Source organism: Puma concolor, chromosome C1 (genome assembly GCF_028749965.1).
Source record: "Puma concolor isolate L17-30 chromosome C1, mPumCon1.1.hap2, whole genome shotgun sequence".
Lineage (NCBI taxonomy): Eukaryota > Metazoa > Chordata > Mammalia > Carnivora > Felidae > Puma > Puma concolor.
In genome coordinates, this window is record NC_141674.1 from 15,329,908 (window position 1) to 15,352,745 (window position 22,838).

The following is a 22,838-nucleotide window of genomic DNA, read 5'->3' on the forward strand; positions in this document are numbered from 1 at the left end:
GCTCAATGAATTATGACAAAACAAACTCACATGCACACCACCAGGCATAGCACCAGGTCAAGAAATAGAACACTGACAGTCTCCAAGAGCCCTATTTGAAGTTTTCTTCCAAAACAGTACTACCTCCCAGCCCCCATTATCCTGTAGTTTATAATAACTACTTTTCCTTGTTTTACTGCCTAAACATGCATCTCCACACATCAGAGTTTATTTTTATTACATTTTTGAATTTTGTTTTATTTATTTATTTAAAAAAAATTTTTTTTTTCAACGTTTATTTATTTTTGGGACAGAGAGAGACAGAACATGAACGGGGGAGGGGCAGAGAGAGAGGGAGACACAGAATCGGAAACAGGCTCCAGGCTCTGAGCCATCAGCCCAGAGCCTGACGCGGGGCTCGAACTCCCGGACCGCGAGATCGTGACCTGGCTGAAGTCGGACGCTTAACCGACTGCGCCACCCAGGCGCCCCTACATTTTTGAATTTTAAATAAACAAATCACACACACAATATGTATTTCTTTAGGGACTGGCTTCTCTTGCTAAAGTTTATTCTTGTGAGATCCATCCATGTGTATTTAGTCACAGTTTCATGTTCACTGTGCTACTATGAACATTGTTTCAAAGTTTTTATCCATTATGAAAAATGCTACCCACATTTTTGCATATGTTGCCTAGTATATAAGAAATGTACATTTATTGTTTATCAGTTGGATACATACTTAAGAATGGAAATGTTTGTTAAAGCAGAAAAATAACTTCAGCTTTTACAGCTGAGCCCTTCTTACCCCTTACATTCCCACCAGCAGTGCTTGAGTTCCTGGTGACTCACGTATTTGCCAACTCTGGGAAGATTAGCAATCTGGAGTTAATGCGTAGTTTTAGATCTAGTTGGAAAATGTCATTATGTTTGTTGGTATCATCTGGATGGCTTTTGGTGAAATGTAGATTTCAGTCTATTGTCCATTTAAAAAGTTATTCTCTTAATGATTTCTATTAGCTTGGGGAAAAATCTAATATAGACCCTTTACTGGATTTTTGTAATTATCTTTTCCTAATAAGTGATCTATATTTTTATTCCCTTAATGATATCTTTTGAAGAAAACATGCTAATTTTAATGTAGTCCAATTTACCAGTCTTTTCTTTTGTACACAGTGGCATTTGTGTTCTAAGAAACCTACAAATTATTCTTTTTAATATCTACCCCCCACCCTGGTTACTTTTTATCTTTTGTTGTAAGTAGCTTTACAATAACCAGTCTAAATGTTTTCCTTCCTTCTTACCTTTTATTTATTTTTAAATTCATGCTTGAGGTTTAGAGTAAATCACTTCAATCCGTGGCTTTAACATCTTAGGACTTGTAAAAAATTTCTCAGCCATTTTCTTCAACTATTGCTTTTTTCCCACTCTATCCTCTCCCCTTGGGACTCGAAGTAATGCAAAGTTTGAGCTTCTTGAATTTTCTCCATTGTTTGCCTTCCCTTCTGTATTTTTCTCTTTTTTTGTATTTCTGTGCTTTATTCTGGATTCTACAGACTCATCTTCTACTTCATAATTCTTTTCTTCAGCTGTATCTGATCTAGGGCTATTAAACCAATCCATTAAGTTCTGAATTTTATTATAATATATATTCAGTTCTGGCATCTCTATTTAGTTCTTTGAAACTTTCTCATTCTCTGTTGAAAATTTCAACCTGTCTTTATCACCTTGAACATAATAAGTATAGTTATGTAATGTCTGTGCCTGATAAAGCCAGTATCTGGAGGCCCTGTGGGACGTTTGTTTGTTGCTGGTTCTCATTCATGGTGCCTTTTTCCCTTGTGAGATTTATTATTTCTAACTATGTACTGGATACCTTATTTGAAAAACTGTTCATAGAAATAACTGAAGACTAAGAAGATAGTTTCTAAAAAGGATTCATGCTTGCTTCTTCCAGGTACCTAGCAGGCACTAACACTCTGAAATCACTATAATTGAAATTCCAGGACTGAGATCATTTGATGTTGAGCTACATACAGTACTTGTGAGACCAGGTCAATTTCTGATTCAACTGTTTCAAGCATGCAGTCCTTTGGAATTCCAACCTAAAATACAGGATTTACTGGAGCCTCTTCAGCCACTCTTCTGGTGAGTGCTGGTCCCAAATTCTGTCCTCCTAGCCCAACAAGTCTATGAAAAACAAGTTTTTCAAGATGTTTAGTTGCCTCTTCTAGGGGACATTTTACTAAATGTTTCCATTTTCTTTGGATTTCTACCTTTTCTAAGACGTTAGCCTTAGTAATTCTTTTATTTTAATGTTCAATTATTTTGAGAGAGAAAGAGCACGTGCACACACACATGAGCAGGGGAAGGGGAAGGGAAAGAGGGAGAGAGAATCCCAAGCCCAGAGTCTGATGTGGGGCTCAATCCTACAAACCATGAGATCATGACCTGAACTAAAGTTGAGTTGGACACTCAACCGACTGAGCCACACAGGCGCCCCGGTCTTAGTAATTCTTTATGTCATTTAACTCTCTGATGCCTTCAAGATTTTTAAATATTTTGTTAACAAACTTTTCTAATTGTTGTCACCCATGGAACGTTGGTCTGGATCACCTAACTTATCAAAACTAGAAGCCCTAATACTTACTTCTGAATACTTTTCCTTAATCTTACTTCCTTTTCTCTCTTACCTTGAATTTGATGTTTGGTATCTCCATTTGGTATAGTTTTATTATATATGTATTTCATATGAACAAGCTTCATTTTGCATATTATAAAAAATTACTGAATGTCATACTGTTATTCAATACTATTTTTGAGGTTGACACATGCTAATACATTTAGTATTAGTTCATTAATTTTAACTGCTATGTATATATATTACTATTCAAATTCACTGACCAAATAAATTGTGGTGTACTATAATATACTGTCTTGTTTAGGCATGTTTCAGTTATTTCCTATTATTCATTGTTAAAATCAATAAAAAAATATTATTTAAAAAGATGGCTTGTGTACATTTGGTAATTTCTCTGGGGTATATACCAAGAAGTAAATTCTTGAGGAATACAATATGCACATCTTCAACATTACTGTCTAAATACTCACCAAAGTGAAAGTGACTGTATTTAACTCTCAACACTTTTAAATTATTTCATTTTTTAAAATTGTAACAAGTGTGACTTGTACAGAATTGTGGTTTACTTGTCATTTCCCAAATCATGAATAACACGAATATCTTTTGTTAAGTTCATCAGCCAATGGATTTTCATTTCTATAAAATGCCCATTTTTTTTTTAACGGGGCTATTTTACTTCTTATGTTTTTTTCTCCTTAATTCTATATAATAACATTTTATCAGTTACGTGTATTCCAAATAGATCTCCCATGCTGTGGCTTTATCATTCTATTTTACGTATGGTATCATTTGCTGCATACCAATGACTGCAAATTTTAACAGTCAAATTCGATACTATTTTCCTATTACTCACTTTGAATCCTAATCTTGCTAAAGGAATTTTTCCCCACTCAAAACTTGATGAAGATAGTCTCCTCAATTTCCTCCTAAAATATTAGTCTAATTTATTATTTAGACTTTCATTATTCATCTGATATTTAAATTTTCTACGTAGTAGGAACCAATGAGTCCATTCTCATTGCCCCCTTTTATTTCAGGCCCTCAGTATCTCAAAAGTGTATCAGCTATGATATTGAAGTCAGGACAGTGGTTTACCTTTAAGAAAGAGGGAAGGAGGGGCGCCTGGGTGGCGCAGTCGGTTAAGCGTCCGACTTCAGCCAGGTCACGATCTCACGGTCTGTGAGTTCGAGCCCCGCGTCGGGCTCTGGGCTGATGGCTCAGAGCCTGGAGCCTGTTTCCGAATCTGTGTCTCCCTCTCTCTCTGCCCCTCCCCCGTTCATGCTCTGTCTCTCAATGTCCCAAAAATAAATAAATGTTGAAAAAAAAAATTTAAATAAATAAAGAAAGAGGGAAGGATACAGTTTTATTTATTGACCAGGGTGGTAGGTACGTATGCTCACTTTGTTGAAATAACACTGAGCTACACAGTAATAATTTGTATGCTCTTTCTACAGGCGTGTTGTAATGGTGTGCTAAAGCTAGCTTGTGGTGGTTTGTAAGAGTCAGCTATTTGGTAGAAATTTTGTGAGTTAACTGTCAAACTGTCCCTGGCTTAAAATCAGCCATGAAGAAATCATATCATTAAATTTTACAAAAGTAACAAATAAGGAATTTTTCTTTTCCCAAATACCATGTATGCTACATTTCTTTTTTCCAAGTTTTTTTGTTATTTTTTAATTTTTAAAAATTTATTTATTTTAGGGGGGGAGGGAGAGAAAGAGAGAGAGAGACAGAGAGAGAGAGAGGGAGGGAGGGAGGGAGGGAGGGAGGGAGGGAGGGAAGGTGAGCAGAGGAGGGGAACAGAGAGAAGGAGACACAACAGAAACAGGCTCTAGGCTCTGAGCTGTCAGCACAGAGCCCAACATGTGGCTCGAACTCACAAACTGAGATCATGACCTGAGCAGAAATTGGACGTCCAACTGATTGAGCCACCCAGGCGCCAGTTCCCCCCAAATTTTTTTTTGAGAGAGAGAGAGAGAGAGAGAGAGAGCGCACGAGTAGGGGAGGGACAGAGAAAAAGAGAGACACAGAAACCAAAGCAGACTCCAGGCTCTGAGCTGTCAGCACAGAGCCTGACTCAGGGCTCGAACTCACAGATTGTGAGATCATGACCTAAGCCGAAGTCGCACGCTTAACTGACTGAGTCACCCAGGAGCCCCTGTCTGTTACATTTCAATAAAAAATGTTTAGGGGCGCTTGGATTGTTCAGTCACTTAAACATTCAACTCTTGAGTTCAGCTCAGGTCATGGTCTCATGGTTTGCGAGTTCAAGCCCCACATCCGGCGCTCTGCTGTCAGTGCAGAGGCCACTTTGGATCCTCTGTCCCCCTCTCTCTCTGCCCCCTCCCTGCTGGTTTTACTCTCTCACAAATAAAACTTAAATAAAAAGTTAACTTAACTTAAAAAAAGTTTTAAAAAATATATCCTTTGGTTAATGATATAACTCTGGGGGAATTTATGCTAAAAAAGTAAAAGCTTCAGCATGTAATGATAAATACACTTTGGTGTTTATTGCAGCACTGCTTGTGGGTGCAAGAAAACCCCCAAAACCAAAAAACTAGAAACAACAGGGGGTAAAAGAGGAGGGAGAGAGAGAAAAAGGCTGGAAAACTTATGGTATACATATATTTTGAAATATTATGCAACTACTAACAAAGTAGGAGTAAAATCTATCTTAGTGACCTAGGGATATGCACAAACGTATTAAGTGGAAAAAAAGGAAACTGCAAAAAATACATATATAATTTAATACAAACCCAAAAGTATTTTCTTTATACACAGGTCTATGTTTTTATATAGTTTTATGAACATAAATAAGATTGTGGAGGTACACGTCCATGCCATTCCCACTGACTGCCCTGGGAAGGGAAGTGTAACTGGTGGGGCTGCAAGAAAAAGTAGTACCTTTTTCTGTGAATACTTCTATACTGCTGAACTTATTCTAAGAAGTTATTTTTTAATTTAAGATAATCCAGTAAAGTTTAACCAATATTATTTTTAAAAGAGTGAATCATAACAAAATTCACAGAAGTAGTTGGCTTATCTATAATTTCTTCCTATTTTAATCTAACTTCTATTATTGCCAGGCTTTTTCAAAGGCTGTTTTCATCAAGGATACTCTTCTATTAAAAAATCATTAACGATCCTTCACTGCCTATAGGAGTAAATCTGAAATTAGTAAAGAGCACTAAAATATGAGCCAGGAGATCTGGGATCTAGTCTTACTTCTAATGAGGGACCATGAGATGTCAAGGCAGCCACATGGAAAATGAGAAGCGCGAGATGGAGAATTAGTTTGCCTTCAGATAACTACGGTACGGCACACGTTCAAAGGCAATATGGCAAGTGATTGAATAATCCTAGACTAGGATTCTAGTGCTGCCACTTACTAGTTGTGTGACCTTAAGCATGTTATTTATCCTTTTTTAAGCCCCAGTTTCTGATTCAGTAAGTGGGGCTACTAATATTGACCTTTTTCAGGGTTATAAGAACCATTAAAAATAATATATATAAAGCATCTACCCATAATGTAACCCAGTAGCTGCTGAACAGATGGTTTCTGTTATTATAAATCATCCTCATTCTACAGATAGCATTTCAGGACCTTTACAACCACCAATATATTTTTGAATTATTTAAGAATTACTACAGGTCAAATACTGGGCTAGGAACTTTACATACACCATCTCATTATGTTTTTTTATTATTAAATTCACACTTTATTATTAAATATTATCATTATAATAGCCTCAGATTGTATGACTTAATCTTATTTTATGGATTAAAAACTGAGGCTAAGGTTATGTAATTTTATAAAGTTACAAAGTTTGTAACAGTTCACTATAGTTTATTACAAAGTTTGCAACTTGCAGAGTAGGAAGTTAAATTTAAAATTTAAAGTCAGAACCATGAGACTCAAAGCCCGTGTCTGTGACAGCTATGCCACGTGCTGCCTCAGATGTGAGCTCTTCTGGCTCTATCCTTACCCCCTCCCCCGCCTCAGGCCCAACTTGAACTCTACCTGTTTTATAAGTCTGTCAGTCTACCACCAACATAGTCATTTCATTTTTGTCCTACTTAATTTTTCAGTCTAGACCATCCATTCAGGCATCGACATATTGCAACATCACAGAATATGCTGTAAGTGATTTTTTTTTTTTCCTGCTAATGCTGGGTTTTTTTTTCAATATGAATTTTAAATTCCTTAAAGACAGAAGAGATAACCTTTCCAAGTCATAACAAACTTACCTACCTCTGGTAGAATGACAGAATTGTGCATTTTCATAGCAAGGCACAATGACAATGAGTTGTGATAATTAAGAAAAAACTCAAATGGTGAAAGGACACACGTCTGTGACACAAATAGTACCTTGGTAACAGTAACAGGCAGAGAAAACACAGATGGTACATGGTAATTTTCTGACTGCAGAACAGAGGGCAATGAGCACTAACCAGAAGCTCTTTGGTCTCCCATTCTGTCTTGCCCTAGATTTGACAGGCTGTAGATATTAAATGGCTGTGGACAATGTAAAGAGAAAGAAATCTAATAGTTGCTAAGAGATGAAATGATCAGTTTTGAACCTTTTATGACCTCAACTATCCTATCATTTTCACCAAGGCTCAAATTAGAGCAACTCTATTTTTTAATTTGGAATTAACTGTGAATACAAGCGTTCACTTTCTTTCTATAAGCAAACACACCTGGAAAAGTAGGTTGCTCATGACAATAATTTCACATTACTAATTTAAACCTTATTCAATATTGCTCACAATGGATGGGACCATATCAAGCCTATTTCAGTCTAGTCACCATATACCCTCCAGAGGTGACGATATATTTCAATAAAGCAAGATGCCTTTCATACATTGAGAATATTATATTAAAAAGTGCTAAAAATATATTCTCCCCTTTACGTTGCCCCAATAACACTTCTGGGAAGAATGTGTAGTGAGGGGAGAATATACCTCTTGGAGATTTCTGGTTTTACTCCTTCCTCTCTTCTTACCGTTACTAGACATCGACACATGTTTGCGTAAGCCACAGAGAAACTGGGCTCATCGATAGCCTTCTCAAAGACCAGGTCAATGACTCCCTTCAGCCGCTCCTCTGTGTCAACGGTAAGTCCTGACACTTGCTTCATCAGTTGGTTGAACATCTGTGGTGTCAATTTATTTAAGATACTTCGAACTTTTCTAAAAAGTTCCTAGAAGGGCCACAAAAAAGAAAAAAGTGTTATCGTAACTATGACAGCATGATTCTTTCTATAAGGATTAGTATTTTGTTTATAAGTTCAACTCCCCAGGGGCGCCTGGTGGCGCAGTCAGTTAAGCGTCCGACTTCGGCCAGGTCACGATCTCGCGGTCTGTGAGTTCGAGCCCCGCGTCAGGCTCTGGGCTGATGGCTCCGGGCTGATGGCTCTGGGCTGATGGCTCGGAGCCTGGAGCCTGTTTCCGATTCTGTGTCTCCCTCTCTCTCTGCCCCTCCCCCGTTCATGCTCTGTCTCTCTCTGTCCCAAAAATAAATAAACGTTGAAAAAAAAAAATTAAAAAAAAAAAAAAATATATATATATAAGTTCAACTCCCCAAATTATTAACAAGGACTGTGAACTAATCAAAGAAATAATTAAATCCCATCTATTTTATTTTAATTATTAATTTTAACGTTTATTTATTTTTGAGAGGGAGAGACAGAGACAGAGATAGAGAATGAGTGGGGGAGGGGCAGAGAGAGAGGGAGACAGAGAATCTGAAGCAGGCTCCAGGCCCAGAGCTGCCAGCACAGACCCCAATGCAGGACTTGAACTCATGAACCATGAGATCATGACCTGAGCCAAAGCTGGACATTTAACCAACTAAGCCACCCAGGCGCCTCTAAATCCATCCGTTTTAACAAAGAGCAAACAATTATACCACTTCTTTTTACAACACATGAGAATTCTAGGGATTAGTCATATTCACTGGTGGGAGTACACTCAGGGCAATTTGGCAATGTGTATTAAGAGCTCTAAAACTGTGATGTATTTTTTTGAATCAACAATTATACTTTAAGAAATTTATTCATACTTAAGGATAAGTACGTAAGACTTTAGCCATAATGACTTCCTCCAGTAACTCTTTATAGCACATTAATGTGCTAAAATAGAAATCTATCTAAATTATGGCATAGAATACTAGGCAGGAGTTTTTTATTTTATTTTATTTTTTTAATTTTTTTTCAACGTTTATTTATTTTTTTTGGGACAGAGAGAGACAGAGCATGAACGGGGGAGGGGCAGAGAGAGAGGGAGACACAGAATCGGAAACAGGCTCCAGGCTCTGAGCCATCAGCCCAGAGCCCGACGCGGGGCTCGAACTCACGGACCGCGAGATCGTGACCTGGCTGAAGTCGGACGCTTAACCGACTGCGCCACCCAGGCGCCCCTAGGCAGGAGTTTTTTAAACTCTCATCTAAGTAGAAGTATAAGAGAACTTCCACCACTAGAAAAAAGCACCTATAACTCTACTTCGTGGTGAAATAATGACTGCTTTCCTTGTAAGAATGGGAATCAGGCAAGAATGTCCATTTTCACCATCCTATTCAAAGTCATACTGGAGGTCCTCGTCAGTACCCTAAAGCAAAGAAAAAGAACTACAACCCATATAGATCGTAAATGAAGAAATAAGACTCTCTTCATAAAGGAGATGATTATCTTTGTAGAAAATCATAAGGAATCTACAAAAATTGATACTAGAACTAATAAATAAGTGTAGCAACACTGCAGAATACATGTTAACATACAAATATCAATTTTACTTGTATATATTAGCAACAAACAACTAGAAATTACATATTTTAAGACTACTATTTACCATAGCACCAAAAACCATGAAATACGTGGTTAAGAATCTAACAAAATATCCACAGAAGCTGTATAATGAATACCATGAATCACTGATGAAAGAAATCAAGGAGGACCTAAATAAAATGAGATCTGGGTCATGTTCATGTATTAGAAGATCTATTATGGTTAAGTTGTCCATTTTCTCTAAACTGATCTACAGATTTAACATAATCACAATAGAAACCCTACTAGGGTTTTGGGGTAGTTTTTGGTAGAAATCAAGAAGCCAATTTGACTCTGAAAAGTCAAAGAAAAAAAAAAAGAACAGCCTAAATGACTTTGAACAATAACAAAGTTGGGGGACTCCTACAACCTGATTTCAAAATTTACTACACAGAGTGTGGTATCGGTCAGAGGACAGACACAGATTGGTAGAATAGAATCTAAGTCCAGAAATGGATTCACATATAACTGATTTTCAACAAAGGCGCAAAGAAAATTGAATGGACAAAGGATAATCCTTTCAACAATGGTGCTGGAACAACTAGATATCCATAAGGAAAAGAAGAAAAAGAAAAAAAAAGAACCTAGACCCATACCTTGCATGAAACACAAAAATTAACTAAAACTGGATCACAGACCAAAATGTAAAACATAAAACCGTAAACTTCTAAAAAATAACAAAGGAGAAAAATTTTGTATTCTTGGGTTATGTAAAGATGTTTTAGGATACGACAGCAGAAGTACAACCTCTGAATACAAAAGTTGATACATTCCAACATGATCAAAGTTAAAAACTTCGGTTCTACAAGACACTATCAAGAGAATGCACCAACAAAACAGATTGGGAGAAAATTCTTGCAAACCACATATTTTATAAAAGATTTGTATCCAGAATATATGAAGAACACTCAAAAGTCAATGATAAGAAACACCACCACCCACTGAAACAGGGCAAAAGATATGAACAGAAATTTTACCAAAGAAGATATAAGAATGGCAAATAAGCACTAAAAAGATGTGCTTAGTCAATATTTTATTCATTTGGAAATGCAAACTGAAACAAGGAGATGCTACCACACATCCATCAGAATGGCTAGAATTTATAAAGCAGAAAATAACAAGTGCTGATGAAAAACTAAAACTCTCATGCCTTGCCAGTCAGTGGAAATGCAAACTGTTACAATAACCATCTTAGAAAACAGTTTGGCATTTTCTAATAAGGTTAAACCAATATCTACCACACAACTTATGGATCCCATAGCTAGGATCTGACCCAGCAATTGCACTACTAGGTGGTACCGGAGTGCTATTTCAAAGGGGCACATGCACCCCAACGTTTATGGCAGAGGTATTGACAATAGCCAAAGTATGGAAAGAGCCCAAATGTCCATCAACTGATGAAAGGATAAAGATGTGGTGGGTGTGTGTGTGTGTGTGCGTATATATATATATATATATATATATATATATATATATATACGCACACACCCTGGAATATTACTTGATCAAAAAGAATGAATGCCTGCCATTTGCAACAATGTGGACGGAACTAGAGTATATTATGCTAAGCGACATCAGTCAGTCAGAGAAAGACATTGTAAGATTTCACTCATATGTGAAATTTAAGAAACAAAACATATGAATACAGGGGAAGGGAAGGAAAAATAAGACAAAAACAGAGAGGGAGACAAACCACAAGAGACTCTTAAATACAGAGAACAAACTGAGGGTTTTGGTGGAGAGGTAGGTGGGGGAATGGGCTACCTGGGTGATGGGCATTAAGGAAGGCACTTGTTGGAAAGAGCACGGGGGGTTTTATATGTAAGTGATGAATCACTGGGTTCTACTCCTGAAATCAATACTACATTGTATGTTAACTAACTTGAGTTTAAGTAAGTTAATTAAAATTAAAAAAAAAAAAAAAAAACCTTCAAATATCTTCACATATTTCAGATGATAATTTAAGCTAAAAAATAGGATTAAAGAAGGTTAGTTATTAATGTAATGCACAGCATGGTGACTGCAGTTAATACCATACTACATATTTGAAAGCTGGTAAGAGGTAGCTCTTAAAGGTTTTCATTACAAGAAAAAAGAATTTGTAACTCTGTATGATGACAGATGTTAACTGGACTAACTGTGGTGATCAATTTTGCAGTACATACAAATGTTAAGTCATTACAGTGTATAAACCGTATACATACAGTGTGTAAATCAGGTACAGTTAACTGCCTTCCAGACTACTGACCTTTAGCTGCAGAGACAAGGTAACTGCAAGTCAAGTGACGGAGCAAACAGGAGGTGGAGTAGGAGCCACAGGAGGGAGTAGTTTACACACACGAGAGGTCAGAGGCAATGGTTAGGGAGCAAATGAGAATTGAGCCAGGTTATGAGGAACAAAAATAGCTAGCTGAGCGACTGTGTGTCAACTGTACTTAAATAGAAACTGAAATTAAAAAGAAAAAAAAAAAAAAAAACCAAACTACCCAAATGAAAAGAAAGGGAAGAAGTCATTTTAGAAAGGGAAAAGGAAGGAGTTATGTGTGAGGGTTTTCTCTTTGGGGACTAGAGAAAAACAAGGAAAGACCAGAGGACTAGTGTGCAAGTTGTAAGACAAAAGGAGGCATTTATTTATTTATTTGAAAATGAGGTCATTAAAGACAGTTTAAAAGCTAGGGTGGAGAGCTCAAAATCAGTTCCTCAGGTAGAGGAGTCAGGCAGAAGTGGCAGGAATGTTGTAGCAAGAGAAGAGAGACAGGAGCAGTAACCTCAGGAACCACCTGAGGAACCAGTACATGTGGTAGGAGTCTAGATGTGTCATGAGAACCCCCTCATGGAAAAGATGAAATATTACGATCGAGGAAAAATAAGGCCATTGGTATTATTCCTCGTGTTATTAGAATACAGTGGCAGGAATGAAGTCCAAGTGAAAGAGTTTTCTGGAAGTGGAGGTGATGACAAAACCACTGTTTCGATAAAAAAGGAAAGGCACAGAATTAGCAGGAGCACAGGTGAACGTGATGTGCACCTATGCAGCAGAGAAAAAGGAGAGGGAATGGAACACAGATGCTCCGGGACTTAGAAGAAAAATTCTCAAGAACAAGAGAACTGTACCCGTCCTAAAAAAGAAGTCTATTAATTCTTCACTAGATTTGCTTTAGTCACTAAGGAAAACTTAGCCAATTAATGAATGATACATCAATGCAATATTATTATTATGTTTCTGAAATAACCAACAATAGGGAGAACTCTGGGTAATTTAAATTCTCAAAACTTCAGTGTTCTCATACATAAAAGAAGGACAGTCTATTGCCTCCTTGGTAGCTGTTACAAGAATCGAATGAAGTAAGGTACTTGTATTAGTGCCTTAACTACTAAAACAAGACCTCATCTTCATCATCAATGATAAAGATTCAGCAGGAATTCTAATTCTTTGCAAGCTATTTAGGATGTTATCATTAAGCACTTCTCACAGGGATTGGAAGGAGAGATGCAGAAGGTTTTTTTTTTCAAAGCTGAGATACACTGAAAAGACATTCAGGAAAGATTAGGTACTTGATTTCAGTGAATTTGGAGAAGGGCGTACTTACGGACAAATATCTGGGGCAATCTGTAAAAAGATGAACAAAGGCAAGTAGCCAATTAAGGTTCGAGAGCATGGCTTTGTGATGAATAAGTTCATCTTGGTCTTGACTTCATATGAACAACTGCCATCGGTTAGTTTATTCATTTAACAAGTATACTGAGTAAATACTATGTATGTGGTTCTGCGTTGGTGTTGAATCAAAATCAAGATTTATAAGGCACACTCTGACCCAGGAACATCCTACTGAGTACCCAAGTGGGCTCTAGGGAGCATGCCAACTGCTTTATAATACTTTATTTGTTACAATAGTCCAATGAGGTAGGTAATATTAGTATCTTCATTTTACAGTTGAGATTAAAAACCTGCCTAATAGAACTTGCATCTGTCTCCAGAGCTAAAGCTTTGATTGCTATATTAAACTATTCATGTTGAGAGGAAAGATATTTAAGGAATGAGACACTGAAAAGTCAGCATATGACCTGTGATGCCTGGCTCTGACAGGTGCAAAATTCAAGAGGAGACTCTAGTCTTGGTGCCTAGAAGCAAAAACATCCAAAAAAGATAACAGAGCTAACTTAAAGACAGGAAATGGCATTGTATGTATAGCAAATGATGAATCAAGATGACATAATTTGACAAAAAAAATAATTTTGTTTGGATTAAAGGAATTCATTCAATTTACCGTAAGGAGTTCTGCAGGAAGGTATGCATAGAAAGATGCAAAGAATTCAATTTTATTCCAAAAGACTAAAACATGATTGGTTTCTCAATTCTAACTTATTAGAAACGAAAGCCTGACAAGGAGACATAAAGCAATATGCTAACTAGACTAGCATAGGGTACTCACTGAGAACCTAAAAACACATTTTTAAGAAAAGCAAACATTGATCTAAGCCTGAATGACTGAAGTCTAGGACACATAACCCTCTAGACATAGAGTGTCTTGAAAAACAAACAGAAGAGATATCTGGCACCCATTATGCTAGACCTTTTACGATAATGCTTTTAAAAGCAAAAAAATTAAAGTCTTAAAAATTTCTACATATACTAATAGGACAAAATGACAAGTTAAAGCAAATTAAAACAGCAGCATTATAATTCCAAAATAATGTTAGAATGTACTTCTAATCTCACCTGGGTTTTAATGTTTTCAGGATCCTCAGCTTGGCTGTCTCGTTTTTGGCTGGGCTTCCAGGCATTCTCTGCCTTTTTCAGGTGTACATCTTCTTTCACAGAGACTGTAATGATCTTCCTGGGCTCTCTTCTCTGGCCAGGTTGAGATCTCCGCGGTCCAACGTTCAACAACTAGGACAAGAATATTCTTTATTGTATCTACAGAGAGTACTTAAAATTTACTGCCTCTTCTGTGCTGTTCAAGTCAAGCCTGATGATCACACCAAGCACTTCCTAGATGTAAAGATGGGTATTAAGCACTCACTTTAGATGTGATCTTTTGCGGGGGGGGGGGGGGGGGGAGGGGTGTGAGAGGACAACCTTAGAATACCATCAATGTAATGTTCTCCACTACTACCGTTTTTAATTCTGAAAATAAAGTGATGAAAAATTATGTCTGATACTGCTATTGTTTCTAACAAAAAAGACTACCCTTAAACTGAAGCTTTATTTTTTATTTGTTGTGGGACTTTGGACTGCTGACTTGAATAATCATAAAAATTCATAGGCAGTAATCATCACAGTTACAAATCTACTTCAAAAACTAGGTTTCTAAACTTGCAGCATGAAACGAAAATGCGCTTTTATCACAAAAATTCTCTGTAGTGTAGACACCCAGCCTTACTACAGATTTTAATGGATCTCTCTAAGTTCCTGCTAGAGTCCCACCCACCACTGTACTCATTCTGTTAAAAACCATTTGCTGGTATGTTGTAATGGTCGTCAAATTACGAACGGTTACTGCAAGAGATAATGGAGGAAAAGTTACACGCGGTGTATTAAAATATCCATAATACTTGTGATCTTAAATGCAAGGAAATAAGTTTTTAAGATTAAACACTTGGGTTGATACTAAGTTCTGCTACTCCCAGATCTGTTGCATACTGACAGCCTTTACTTTCTTTGATATACCATTTTCTAAATGCTGACTAAATACTGTAATTAGACTTCAAGAGGGAAGAAAAAAAAACTTCACACAAGACCTAGAGATCAGAATCATATCTCTTTTAGTGCCTCAATACTGCCCTTTTGAATGTATATAAAGCTTCAGAGAAGGAAGCAGAAACTTAAATTTCATGCTTTATATATACTGAAAACAAAAACAAAAAACAGGTTCTAAGAGATACATGGTCTTATTTAGGCCTAAGCTCATAAGCCTGTAAGCCTTTCAACAATAATTATACTTCACCATCCGCCCTAATTAGGAATAGTAGTATCAAGGATGTATCAGGATCAAAAGACAGAATTTCTGGGCAATACAAACCGATTTTGTCAAATACATCTAGCTAAGCACTCAGCATAAAAGACACAATCTCAGAATACTTAGCAAACATTAAAAAACCTGAGGTCAGATAAATGCAGAGGTACCACACACGGTATAAGTAAAAAAGAACTGAAGAGGACCAAGCTGGAAAAGTACTAACAGGGAATGGTGGCTAAATTGGACAGTACTACTATAAAAATACTTATTTGTAACTGAAACATTGATATAGTAGCCCAGACAAAACAATTCTGGTAAGAGAATGCAGTACACCGATTATCTGATTTTTATAATTCAGGTTATAGTCTAGTGTTCACTTACAGTAGTTAAATCTTTTTCAATACTTGAATAAGTTCATATAAACAATTCTATCACAAGACATTCAAATTAATCCATGCATGTGCATGTAAGAATTTGTTAAGAACAAAGACTAATGGGTGTAACGAAAGGTAATTATGTCAAAATCAGGTAAGAGCCATAGTAAGCATAATTTGGGATATACTTTTAATTATGTTTGAATGAAGTAGGAAATTTCCATTTCCAGAAAGTACTGGAAACATCAATGAATATGCATGAAATCTGAATCTACAAAGTAAATATGACTTATGCCAGGTGCCTTTACCAGGCCTAAGTATGTATAGATTTCAAGCGAGCTGCAGGAAATATAAAGATGTGAGAAACATTACTAAATAGATAACAACGTTTGAAAGGAAAAAACGTTTTGAAAAGGTAACATGAGCTGTTAGTCCCAGATAGAGAGTTGGTTTATCACCTATGTGCAAGCTCCCAAGGCAACCTTAAAAATTATTATTTGGCTCACTGGCTATAACTAAGACAGATACTGTTCACAAATATGTATCCAAGTATATTGAGTCCCCAACGGATTTATTATACTTATAAATGCTTAACACACTTGATAAATTATTCTCTAATGTACTCATGTTTACACTACCTGGAAGGACTATGGTACAGCAGAAAAGAGAGGCAGATTAGAAGACAAAAGAACTGTGGACTTCTGAGTTCAATTCTGCTAATTATAAGCAAAGTTACTGTGAGCCAGTCTCTTAACATTGTTGAACTTAGGTTTTCTCATATATTAAATGCTGGTCCTACCTACAAAGTTATTATGAGGATCAGAGACATACGGGATATAAAAGGACCTTAAAAACTAGGTAAGGTGGGGCACCTGGGTGGCTCAATCAGTCGGTTGGGTGTCCAACTTCTACTCAGGTCATTATCTCACAGCTCATGGGTTCAAGCCCCACATCGGGCTCTGTGGTGTCAGCACAGAGTCCACTTCAGCTCCTCTGCCCCTTTCTCTCTCTGCCCCTCCCCTACTCTTCTCTCTCAAAAATTAATAAACATTAAAAAACAAACAGGTAAGTGATCATCAAAAAAAAAAAAAAAAGAAAAACAACTTTTTAAAAAGTGGTATCTGTAAGGTATAATTACCCTTAAATACTTCATGTCCTTTGCATGTGTGTGGAAAACAATACAATTGTGAAATGTATTGCATCCTTCAGAAAATGTGCCATATATAATGAATGATTTATTTACTAAACACAAACAAAACCCAGGATCCTGTATTATGAGCTAAGGAGGAAATATTTAACAAAAAACGAAGCCTGTTAAAAGAAACAATCCTGATTGGAAGAGGAACTTCCAGGTTGAAAGAGGAATTTTAAGGTACAATGTGTTCAGGGCTCAGGGTCCAAAAATAGCACAACTCAAATGAAGCATCAAAATTTGGCGTTGATAAACTAGTAAGCTGCAGATTTTTTTTTCTGACGAATTTAAGTTTAAACTTTTTTACTGACTATCATATATTTCTCTTAAATGTATTAAATAAGAAGTCATACCGATCTCTGCTTTAGAATTTAGTACACATCGCTCTTATCTCCTTCGGAGACTGTTAATCTCAAACTCCTCTGCTTACCTGGATTAATCAAGGAAAACAGGACCAATATTCATCCTACCAAGTTTTGAAGAAAGATAAGCAAGTGTTCCTTTAAGGACGGAAGGATGATATAAACTCAGAAAACCTCTTTACCCCTAGGATTTTTATAATAGCTCAGCTAAATAAATGTGAAATTACTAGTCTACGCCCACTGCCTCTCTCTCAATACATTTCCTTTGGGGCACTTTCTGTGATGTCTACCCAGATTACTATTAAAATTAGCATCACAATTCCTAAGTAATTTGACTTTTATTTATTTATTTTAACGTTTTATTTATTTTTTGAGAGAAAGGGAATGGGCAGAAGAGGGGCGGGGGGGGGGGGGAAGGGGGACAGAGGATATGAAGCAGGCTCTTCACTGACAGGCTGACAGCAACGAGCCTGATGTAGGGCTCGTACTCTCAAATTGTGAGATCACGACCTGAGTGTAAGTCAGATGCTCAACTTCGTCTGAGCCATCCAGGTGCCCCTAAGTAATCTGACTTTTAAAAAACTACAGAGAGGATACTGCCTGAGTGCTTCTAATGGATATGTACGTTACTATCCATAAAAAGACCTTTATGTTGGAAGATTTTATGTAACTGCATATGACATGTTAAAACAACTGCTATGCATTCAACATATTTTATAACACCTCTTTTGCAGGAAAGTTCATACTAGGAGTCATAGTTACTTAAGCCACACCATGAACCATACCTAGTAGATCGCAAGATCTTTGGGTGGTAATCATTTATAAGTCAATTGGGAAGCTGGGAAAAATGATTAGAGGAAATTCCGAACCAAAAACTATGAAGAGCAGGGCTGCTGCTTTTTCCCAAACAGCATCATTAACTGTTCCTTTATATGTCAGACATCTACATCCTATGAAACTCCCATCTGAATCTACAACAACATACCAAGGGAAGCAGCACAAATTAAGCAAAGAATGTTTGTTAGCTATGGGAGATGCTGGAAAAGTAATTACTTGCATTAAGGCTTAACATATCAGTATTACTCTGATGAGTCTCAATTTTGCTTAAAAATTAGCTTGTGGCACATGACAGAGCTCTTTAAAGAAAGTGAAATAACTGACTTTTTTGGAGACATTACAAATTCTTGATAATGGCTCATTTCCAATCACATTACTTTGAATGCACCAAATAACTCATTTATATGATACAAGTAAGCATGTAGATTAGTGGGCAAACATACATTGTGACAGTTTCAAAATTCATTTTCTAATTTCAGTGTTTTAAAAGAAATGGAGCTTATTCTAAATTCACAGTATTTCCTTTTAGCTATACCTAATTCTATAGCGAGCTGGTGATAAAAAGGGACAGACAGCACACGCTGCAAGAGGAGACGCAACAAATCATACCTTCTGTGAAGGACATACGAACAACACAGAGCAATATGATAAGGACAGATGCTGTTAACCAGAGAGAAATCAAAACAGCATCAACGTTATTTCCAATGTGTGGCAAAACAAAGATATAAATCAAAACCGAAACTAAAACACAAATAAACGCTAACAGAAACACAACTTTAAATCACCAAAAAGGGAAATGCTGAAAAATAAAGCATCAAATGGTTTCTAGAAAGCTGCTTTCTACGACTTTCTGGTGAAAGACTTTCACTCTTTAGAAAAAAATTTTAATTTAGTATTTACAGAAAATAAAGATTCAGTTTCAATCCTGTGTGAGAACAGAATATCACACACAGAGATACCTTTAAGATGTTGATGCTCACTAAATAGTATGCTTCAAATTACGGATATTTTCTGTAGGTTTTGCAAAGCCTCCAACACATTGTAAGCACTGAGGTATTTTCAATTAGTGTCTGGCTGCAGGCAAACAACAAATAATTCAAATCTCTACCAAGTGGCATTAGTTTCTGATGATACAGTCTTATTTCGAAGCAGGTTTCAAAAGTTGCCATTCCAGAAATAAAAAGGTGATGGGGAAATAAAAAGTGTCACCTTAAATAAAAATATTTTTACAAACATAAAATAAAGTTGTCTTAACAAGGTGATCTGCGAATGTATATCAAACCCCCAGCTCCTCCCCAAGGTTCAATTAAGCGCTCTCAATACCATTCCAATGAGGGGGAAAAAAAGGTATTCACATCATCGGCAACTTTCCCCCATGCTTTCTGCAAGTCTACAAAGCATGGAGTAGGCACAGCCTGCCGCATCCTGCACAGGGCAGTGCCCCAGCATAACTCCACTGGTGATGTCACTTCTACCGCTGAAGAGCCTGCTACTGGGGGTGTAAAGGCAACCTGCAGTTTATGAATACTGCACTCTTTTGTACGTGTCATTTGTTCATATTTTGACTTCACAACCTACAGTAAGTGAGAAGAACAAAACAGAAAATATCGTAACACCAGAGACTCTTGTTTAAAAAAAAAAAAAGAAAAAAAAAAAAGATTCAGCGCACCCCAAGAGGCAGGCTCTTCAGGGGTGGATGCGACATTGCCAGTGGAGCGCAAGCTGGGGCTTTGCTCTGTTCCAGAATTGGCGATCCATGCCTGCTCTGCACTTTGCAAATCTGTAGAAACAAAGACAAAGAGATGACCATTAGCTGAATGTCATCAGAGATCTCAACTGTATCAGGGCACCTCAAAACAAACCAGAAATCCTATTTAGGTTTGGCTCTATTTTTAATCCATCTGCAGTTCATTTCCATGGAAAAACATATGAAAAAAAAATCGAGACCAAATTAATGCAGACCAACTTCTCTCAAGTAAAAATGACTCAAATGTATTCTTTATTTGCTTTAATGTTAGTATGGAAAAAAGGAGAGTCTTCACCTCTTCCACTTCTTGGTTAGAAGAATCAATGAAAAAAAGCCGTTCTCTTGCTGTGAGACAAGATGTCATGAAGTCTATGACAGTTTGTAACTAATTGGGTTGTAGGAAACTTGCACTTACAGGTACACCTCTTCCACCAGGGGTTTGCCTTCCAAAATCTGCAAAGGCTGGAGTAAAATCTGGTCCTCGAGGCAAAATCCGAGGATCCAGAGTTCGCATTGGCAATTTGGGTTGGTTGATCTGCATGAAGAAGCAAAGGAAAGCTTAACACAAGTTCCAAAGCGTTCAGTGCCAAAAAGGCAAAAACCTAGACAGAAAAGATGGATCAGCTAAAATGATAAGCACTGGCTTTCTGAACGAGCGAAGTCCTATGTGAACCATGGTCCCTCCTCCAGACTAGCCTTAGAGCCCTTAGGTCAGCAATCGCTTTCTGGTGCCCTGGGACTGATTAGGCCTAAAAATTCCCGAGGGGAGGCTAAACACAATCAGTAGACTGGCTTACCAGACACTCAGGACCAGCAGAATGGCACAAGAAGAGCTATGAGAACCAATGAACTAGGAGCAAATTTGGGGATTTTTTTCCAGGATATTCACCAGGACATCATAGCAACTTATCTAGAGGAATCCTGCCATAGCTCATTTTGATTTTGTTGCTGTTGCCTTACAGTTAGTAAAGTATGTATTTTGAGTGACAGTAAGTCTCTAAAGGAGATATTTTTCATGTGTGATCACCATTTAAAATCTCACTTGGTTTGCCTTATTAATTGGAGGTATAGACATATAATGTGACTACAGACTAAAAAAGCTAAGTAGCTCAGGGAGAAGTCAACTAATAAATGGATGCAGTCAGAAAACTATTAGGAAGACAAGAAGAGTTATTTCCTAGAGGATAATCTAATTTAAGTGTATATAAAACCTCCCCTTGTAAAGTAGTCTCAAATGAGCACTACCAAATAAGTACCTAAGAGAGATTTAGATACCAAGAGAAATAAGAAAACCTATTGCTTTAAAAGAGGAAACTAATACAAATATGGTCTGGATAAGCAGCTGCTGGGAATCTCAAAAAGAGGTAGATCTCCTTCTGTAAGATAGTTACCATCTACACGTCACTAAAGATTAATAGTTTCTTTTTTTTTTTTTTTTAATTTTTTTTTCAACGTTTATTTATTTTTGGGACAGAGAGAGACAGAGCATGAACGGGGGAGGGGCAGAGAGAGAGGGAGACACAGAATCGGAAACAGGCTCCAGGCTCTGAGCCATCAGCCCAGAGCCTGACACGGGGCTCGAACTGACGGACCGCGAGATCGTGACCTGGCTGAAGTCGGATGCTTAACCGACTGCGCCACCCAGGCGCCCCTAATAGTTTCTTTTTAAAACAAAAGTATTTTTTTTATATTTTATTAAAAAAAATTTTTTTTACATTTATTTATTTTTGAGAAACAGAGTGAGACAAAGTGTGAGCGGGGGAGGGGCAGAGAGAGGACACACAGAATCTGAAGCAGGCTCCAGGCTCTGAGCAAGCGGTCAGCACACAGCCTGATGCGGGGCTCGAACCCACAGACTGTGAGATCATGACCTGAGCCGAAGTCGGACGCTCAACCGACTGAGCCACCCAGGCGCCCCAAAACAAAAGTATTTTAAGCTTGGTCACCAGCACTGGTTCATCATTTATATATATATATATATATATATATATATATATATATATATATATATACACACACACACACACACACACACACACACACACACACGTGTGTGTGTGTGTATAGTTACTTGGGTAGATACGCATCTGACTCTACTCTTTTTAATTTAATAAAGACAAAATAAACACTGTACTAATTTTCTGTATGCACCATTAGGATCAGATGTTAAAAGAAAGGGTGCCTATTTATTTGCCAAAAGTGAAGATGAATCACTGTAAGTATGTATTAGGGAAATTCTGAGATACAATCTGACCTGTCCTCAATGCCATTCTAATTCTATACTGAAATTTTAGAATAGTGAAGAAAGAGCTCCATATCACTTTAGCCATAGTAGCCCAACAGACAAACATTTTTCACCATATCACTAGGCAACAACTGGAATAAGCAGACAATTAATCAATTTTAAAACTTCACCATTCAAATATGGGCCAAACCCCAAGGTTACAGCAATCTATAGTAAACCTCAAATCCAACAGCACTATGTAGGAAAACTATAATACATGAACATATATTAGAATTCAAATACATTTAGTCTAATAATTCCTAAAAATTGTTCATACTTCATATATTTGTACTCATAAAACCAGTTCCCACCAGAAAGACATAGCTTTCTCTGAGTATGTTGCTTACTTTGTCCAGAACCACGTCACTGATGGGAGGCAGGCCCTCTGGTTTCTGTATACAGGCTGGCATGAACTGAAAGTCCAGCAAAAACTCCCTGTCATACTGCTTCTTGCCCTCAGTATCAGCAGGCTTCCAGGAATCTAGAAAAAGGGATGTAGGCAGACAAGTGTCTATAGGGTCATTATATATATAACCAGTAAGAGTACAAATTAGATTCCAGTACTGACTTTACTTTGTCAGAGACAGAAACACAAAGCAAACACTGAGCTACACTCAGAAAATGTCATGTAAAAATT

General features: G+C 37.2%; 1 protein-coding gene across 43 annotated transcripts in view; it reads right to left on the bottom strand.

Annotated features, from left to right (window-relative positions):
* Positions 1-22,838, bottom strand: part of EIF4G3 (eukaryotic translation initiation factor 4 gamma 3) — a 315,852-nt gene that overhangs the window by 57,059 nt on the left and 235,955 nt on the right. For 35 of the 43 annotated variants that reach the window (XM_086715926.1, XM_086715923.1, XM_086715919.1 and 32 more), the window contains 5 exons: positions 22,549-22,682; positions 20,333-20,452; positions 19,840-19,950; positions 14,166-14,336; positions 7,627-7,824 (listed from right to left, as the gene is read on the bottom strand). In XM_086715926.1, coding sequence (XP_086572052.1) covers positions 7,627-7,824; positions 14,166-14,336; positions 19,840-19,950; positions 20,333-20,452; positions 22,549-22,682 — 734 coding nt within the window. The remainder of the gene's footprint in view (positions 1-7,626; positions 7,825-14,165; positions 14,337-19,839; positions 19,951-20,332; positions 20,453-22,548; positions 22,683-22,838) is intronic. The other 8 variants (XM_086715929.1, XM_086715921.1, XM_086715916.1 and 5 more) reach the window with 1 other exon arrangement.